Here is a 6721-nt window from a genome sequence, read left to right as displayed (position 1 = left end):
ATATTGTCTTAAACTACTATATAAACACATACTATGAAAAACCAATCCAACAACTGCAGCTTACTGATAGTTTCCATCAAACAACATAAAATAATTGAAATGCGGTGATTTCTAAAACCACAAAGGTTTTGGAAATCGCAGCATTTCCGCTGTGGGTATTTTTCTGCAATGTATGGATGGGATTCGCTAGAACGTTTATACTACGTGGGGTCTCCAGCCTTAATTATTTTTATTTTTGTGATAAAAATTTTGCACATCCATATTTCTAAGTGTTTACACTAGTATCTTTTATATTAAGTGCCATCTATATTAAAAGGCTTTCCTTATAAAACACGTGACACAAGGGTTACATTGGTGAAAATCCAGCCTCTGATCCCCCACCAATGTACAAATGGAACAGGTCCTGGAAATCGTGCTTTTGAGTACCATTCATTCCAATCACAGATGCTGTCAGGCATTCCCACTATCATAATAAGGACAAGTCATTTATATAAAGGGATTTTTTATATATATATATATATATATATATATATATATATATATATATATATATATACACTCTACACAGTGATTTTGCTTTGCAATTAGAAATGACTTTGCAGATTGTATAATACAGTTAAGCCGACCATACACTTCAGTGATCTGTTGACCAAACACTTGTTCAGCCTAAAGCTATATTGGCCAACTAACCTATACACATGCATGCTCATTGATCAAATAGTGCTTGGGTGTTGAATAGGGGAGGGAAATAAGCTGCTGGCAGTCATGTCTGTAAGTGGCTTATCTTCCCTGAGCAAAAAAATGGTTGGTGAAATTCAACTACCTAATCCTTATCTTCCCTGACATCTGTCAGTGGAGAAGAGTTGGGAGGATATACACATTAGATGGTCAGCCAAACCTGGCAAAATTTGTGTGTATCAATGACATTGTACAGGGAATCAGCTATCATATTGTTGCATTGGTCACCTCATTTGTCTTTGTCTCATTTGTCTTCCCAGAGCAAAAGTTACTAAAGATTATCATACAATCTCTACCATACAATAAGGCACCCAGGGCTATGGATTGTTTGGTTATCATAAATATCAAAAGTAGGGACTACAATAAATGTGCGATTAATCTAACCTTTCTTATTGCAACAATTCCAGTTATCATAAGGGGTAGTCACCTAGAAATGGAAATTAAAATACAATATAAATTCTTAATGTATAATATTTAGGAATTGCAATTATTTTCATATTTCTCAGCAAGTAATTCTCTAATATTCAACTATTAATAGTGTATAAGGTGCATTCAATTTACCACTTACAATATTTTTAAAAAGTGCCTTTGAAAAAAATGGAGTCAAACATATTTTGCCTTGTCATTTAAAGACAAGTACATCTGAGACTTATGTAAATATAGAAAATATCTTTAAAATACAAACATCATTGTAGAAAAAAAAATCATGCTCTGTTTATATATTAAAAGTGGAAACAAGAATAGCTATAATCATTACTTTGTATCCATTATAAACTAGTGCAAATCACAGATAAAAGTGCACAGTCTGCATACACACAACAATCTCCCACATGAAAGGATTCTTCCTTGCCTTTCAGATTGGATGAAAAGTGAAGAAGCAGGACATGATCTAGGCCAGACCCAAACAGGCATGAAAATTCTACACTTAGAGGTCATTTCATAATATACTTTTTGAGTGCAAGGAATAGGACCTACAATTTCCATAAATTAAAAGCAGACTCAAAATGTTCATACCCATTTTTAGACCAGGGCCCTATGTGGCATAAACACTGCTATTTGCCCAATGAGGAAACAATCGCAATGTTTTACAATCAGAGCAAAGTGCAGGGGGTTCTAGCGAATCCCATGCCCACTCTGCGGTAAAAACCATGCTGCAGATACACTGCGATTTCCAAAACTGGTGCATTTTGGAAATCGTAGCATGTCAATTACATCTACGGAAATGCCGGCGGTTTCCCCATAGAAACAGAAAATTGAAACGGAAAGTCCACAGAGGAAACTTCTGCAAACTTTCTGTCTAAAGCGCTGTGGGAAGAGCTGCGATGCGTTGCACCGCGGTTTTTCCTGCAACGCTTTTTTGCTGCGGGACACCATGTGGGGTCTTAGCCTTAAACAGTTTCAGGGCTGAAAAGAACAGTGTGCTATCAATGAGGAGCCCTTTAGGTGAACATCAGAGTTGCCAATAATCCAAATAAACAAACCAAGTCAGGACTTGCTATACATCCATATAAAATTCCAAATGTCATTAAAATCTATGTATAAACAGAATGAGAAGCACAAGGATAAAAATTGAAGGTAATCACAGACATCTTCACTAAATATCATAGTAATATCTAAAATGCCCTTCGAAGCACCTTTCCCAGTTATCCACAATGTTTACACTTTGATGGTTTTAGTTAATCTGAAAACCATAAATCTATGTACAACTAGAAAAATCACCCTTGACTACCACTCTCATTTCACCTACTCTACATGGGTGCCCAGTTATTTAATGGTCTAATCACTGGCAATGAATGCAGGGCATGGCGTCATATCACATGCTTGTAATAACCCATTGACAACACTTTCACCCTACATTAACAAATGAACCAATTCATACATAGTGGGTTGTACTATCTCTGCTGCCAAGTAGTCCATGTATAAGAACTAGAAGGGCAATAATTTTCATAAATTTAACAAATAAGGCAACAAAGAATAATACAATATGAGACCCCAGCCTTGAATACCAATTGTCAGACCCCCACCAATCTGATACAGTGATGTATTCTTTAGATAGGTCATCAATATCTATTACTCATGGGTCTCAGACATCCTCTTTAAAATCTGTTAGATGCCTCCTAGCAATGGACTGCAAAAAGCAACCTGCAGTCTGCTGCTAAGAAACTTAATTTTTTGAATATCATGGGGCATACTTTAGTAAAGGCAGAAATATTCCAAAGCTCAAGAATATGATATTCACCTTGTTTTATTTACCTTGTTTAGTAGATGTATCTATGAATGCCACTTTGTAACTTTCAAAGTGGAAAAGAAATAAAATGTTTACGGCATATATGTATATGAGATAATAGGAAGCCAATGAGCCTGTCAGCAGAATTGTTGGGTGAACGCCTGCATACAAACACACATACTGCTGTTTGTGTAGTACGGTTAATTTAACTAACCAAATATTAAAGGGGCTATCCAGGCAAAAATGGGCAAATTATTGGGTGCCTTGTTGTCTTCCGACTGCTGCATGTTACCGTTGAGGCAAGTCAGTGGCCTCAACAAAGGGCATGTGACATTACAACCTGTGATATCCCTGGGTCTCTCCACATGACCGCTGAGGCCAAGCAGAAGCTTTAGCAGAAGGGATCTGGGACGTCACAGCTGGCAAGCAGTTTTACTTTGAGAAGACATCGGAGCAGCAGGACTAGACAGGTATGATTTTTTTAAAAAAATCACCTTCCCCGCCTATTTTAAAAACATATTTTATGCCCGGATCACCTCTTTTACATATTCTGGTTTGTGCTGTATTTTTGTTATACAAATTATTTTTTATTTTTACATCCAATGGTTCATGACAATGAAGATTATCTGAACTACTGCACTTGCAGGAAAGAATGAACCTCTGACTAGTTCTGTCCATCCTTGTTTGCTTATGTTGCAGTCGCTGCAGAGAGGGGGCGCCTTCTCATTGTTAAAAGGGATAGAGTCAACCCAAGTAGCCTCCTCCTTCCTATAGAAGTTAAAAAGATGAATATATAGTATTTATGCGCTTGACAAGTCTTCAGTTATTGAATCTCATTTATATTTCATTTGAAGTTACCTAAAAGGCCCAATAATATATAGTAAGATTTCCATGAGAAACAATTCTTATACAACAATATTTGCCCAGTGCATAGATACATAATAACAACCCTAATCTGGCTCACACTATACAGCACACCTCATATGTATTATCAGCATTTCATGGCCAATAAAAATGCTTTATACTCATAATTTATCAATTAACATTGGATACATTTTCTATTCACGCTACATCAGTATTAATAATGGAAACATAATAACACTGTTATGCTTTAATGTGAATGCAAATGACAGTGTGGCTGCAGTCACATTTGAGTTTCGCTGTGATTTCTGAAACTTTGTTTTATTAAAAAAAAAAACATCAAAAATCAAAGCAAAACCTGAAACAAATACAGCATATTGAAATAAAGTCAGTATGTGATGGTAAGTATGAGTACCTGAATTCACAGATTTATCTTAAAGTGACAATAAAGTTATTCCAGGGGCTAAGTGTCTGATTGTCTTGTACTTCTGACCAGTTTAGCACTTTCAAGTGTAGTGATGGCCAGACTTTACGGCATGGTCTAAGCATTTTGTTAGCAAGCATCCCATCTTAAAGGGGATGCTTGGAAAAAGTTTACCTCCTTCTCTCTATAATTCTCTCTCCTCAGTTTGCTCATTCTCCTTCCACTCTCCATCAGTGCTGCTTAGTCACAGTCATAGGCAAGCCAGTGCAGAAAAAATAAATACCCCATTGACCCTCTAAGGGCAAAACTTTTATAAACAGGCATAATTAAATATGCATTGTTATGTCCACAAAGGTACAGGGAGCCTGAACAAAAAGCAAGGTTCTCCCACAAGCAAGTGACATTGGAGCAGCACTGAAGGATCACCCATTTCTGACCCAGAAGAAAGAGTCATGGAGGAACTAGAGGCAAAAAGACTGTTTGGAAATGAGCTAGTAAGTATTCTGTGGGGCAATTTTTAGTACATTTACACATATTATTAGAGTACAGGATGTCAAAAATAGATTCTGGATAAGACCTTTAAAGCTAGTTAGGTAAATATTGTTTTACAGCTGCTAATAAGATTACTTCAATACTAATTTCACCATAATTTATGGCTCTACTATGGCAGAAAAGTCAGTCAGTAAGTCACTAACTCTTTTCCCGACCATTTTGATCACCAGTATCAAGAAGAGTAAAAACTGAGCCCAATTTGCCATCCAGGAAAGAAGGGCAAATATATGAATGTAATTTTCCTTCGCACGTGCATTTGGTATACCTACCACTATCATTTTCATACACACCTTTTATTCATCCTTACAGCAATGAAGTAATGAATAGTGCTCATTTGTCATTTGTCACAGTAGTGGTCAGTGTGTGGCTTAGAAAGGTGTAACATGCAGATTACAATAGCTAAGTTGCTGGAGGATTGTCCATCCTTGCTTTAGTAAGATAATATAAAATGAAATCCCTGCAGAACTAACTCAATTTTTTAAGAGATTTGCATACCCCTTTCCTGCTTGTTTGATTGCAATACCTTTTCAATTAGCATATTCATTTCACATATTTACATATTTTACAGTTATTTACCATTCATGCTGTATCCATCAAACTTTCTCTGACAGAATATGATAAAAAAAAATGCAATGCTACTGGACAGCTGTGTGAAAGGATTGTCAGATACAGGATAATGGGCCAGTACGTGGTGGCTGGTGTATTGGATGGTGCCTGTGTTCCTTTTTTCTCACATCTATTTGCCTAACCGCTGGTGATACCCCATAGTGTTTATTTAGTCACTATAGCACCTTTGTCCTGCAGAAAAAGAGGTCAAGATGGAATGCTGAAAATTGGAGGAGAAAAGCAAGGCAATAAAATTGTTGTACTGTGGCCTGTTTCCCATGTGTCCCTCATGCCCTCTAAGTCTTGTGATATTTCTGAGTGGGGGGACATTCTTTAGGAAAGAAAAGGGGGAAGGATTGTAGGAGAAGATTCTTGTGAGGTTGTGTTAGTTCGTACAACCGGGTGGGACAGCTACGCATTTTCTCAGTTCTTTACAAGGCTCCATGCTGAGACTCATATTTTGACAGAATGTTTCGGTAGCGAGAGAGTTCTTGGCGAATTTTGGCTACCTCTTGGCGCAGTACTGCATTCTCTTTTTCTAAAAAGGCAGCCCGGACCGTGATCTGATTTTCTTTGAGGCGACGAGCATCTCGTGAACGTTTGGCAGCTTCATTGTTTTTGTACCGCCGGTTCCAATACTTTTCATCCTAATAGGAAAACAAAGATAACATTATTAATATCTATTTATCTGCTACAAACAATCTGTAGTCTGAAAATTGTCTGCTAACTGAAACTTGTCCATTACTGAATGATAACCGGTTTTTAATATTAAAGGGGTATTCCCATGTACATAATCATATCTATATTTGTAGATAATTAAAAGTTAAATATTTTGCAAGTATAAGTAGTTAAAAATTCGGCAGCGTTTTAAAGATTTTCTCTATCTTAGTGCTGTCTGTTGTCTTGATAGGTTGCCAATGGATACGACCACAAATGCAGAAACTTTCTATGGTCTGGGACTTGTCAGGAACTCAGTCATGATTTTCTAAATGTAGCTGTGTTATCAGGCGGAGACACTACATGTATGAGAAGATATCCCAGCCATGATAAGGAAATCATAGCTGATTTTTTTGACCTTAGAAAGTTCTTGCATTCATGGTCGGTCGTATCCACTGGCAACTAATCAAGACAACAAGTCTGTGACCACAAGATATTTAAAAATTTATATTTAAAAAATCTTTAAAATTCTGCAAAATGTTTAATTACTTATATTTGAAAAAATATATAACTTTTAATTATCTACAAATTTAAAAATAGTTATGTACATGGGAATACCCCTTTAACGCCAAGTTTGAGGAATTCTTTTCTTTACT

The 6721-nt window shown here is 36.5% G+C and overlaps 1 protein-coding gene across 1 annotated transcript in view; it reads right to left on the bottom strand.

Annotated features, from left to right (window-relative positions):
* Positions 1-4269: 4269 nt before the first annotated feature.
* DBP (D-box binding PAR bZIP transcription factor) overlaps positions 4270-6721 on the bottom strand; it is a 50035-nt gene continuing 47583 nt past the window's right edge. The window contains exon 4 of the mRNA XM_075276802.1: positions 4270-6055. Within this exon, the coding sequence (XP_075132903.1) occupies positions 5840-6055 (216 nt within the window). The 3' untranslated portion in view covers positions 4270-5839. The remainder of the gene's footprint in view (positions 6056-6721) is intronic.

This window comes from Leptodactylus fuscus, chromosome 6 (assembly GCF_031893055.1).
Source record: "Leptodactylus fuscus isolate aLepFus1 chromosome 6, aLepFus1.hap2, whole genome shotgun sequence".
Classification (NCBI taxonomy): domain Eukaryota; kingdom Metazoa; phylum Chordata; class Amphibia; order Anura; family Leptodactylidae; genus Leptodactylus; species Leptodactylus fuscus.
Note: the sequence above shows the minus strand (reverse complement) of the source record. Positions and strands in the feature narration are given on the sequence as shown.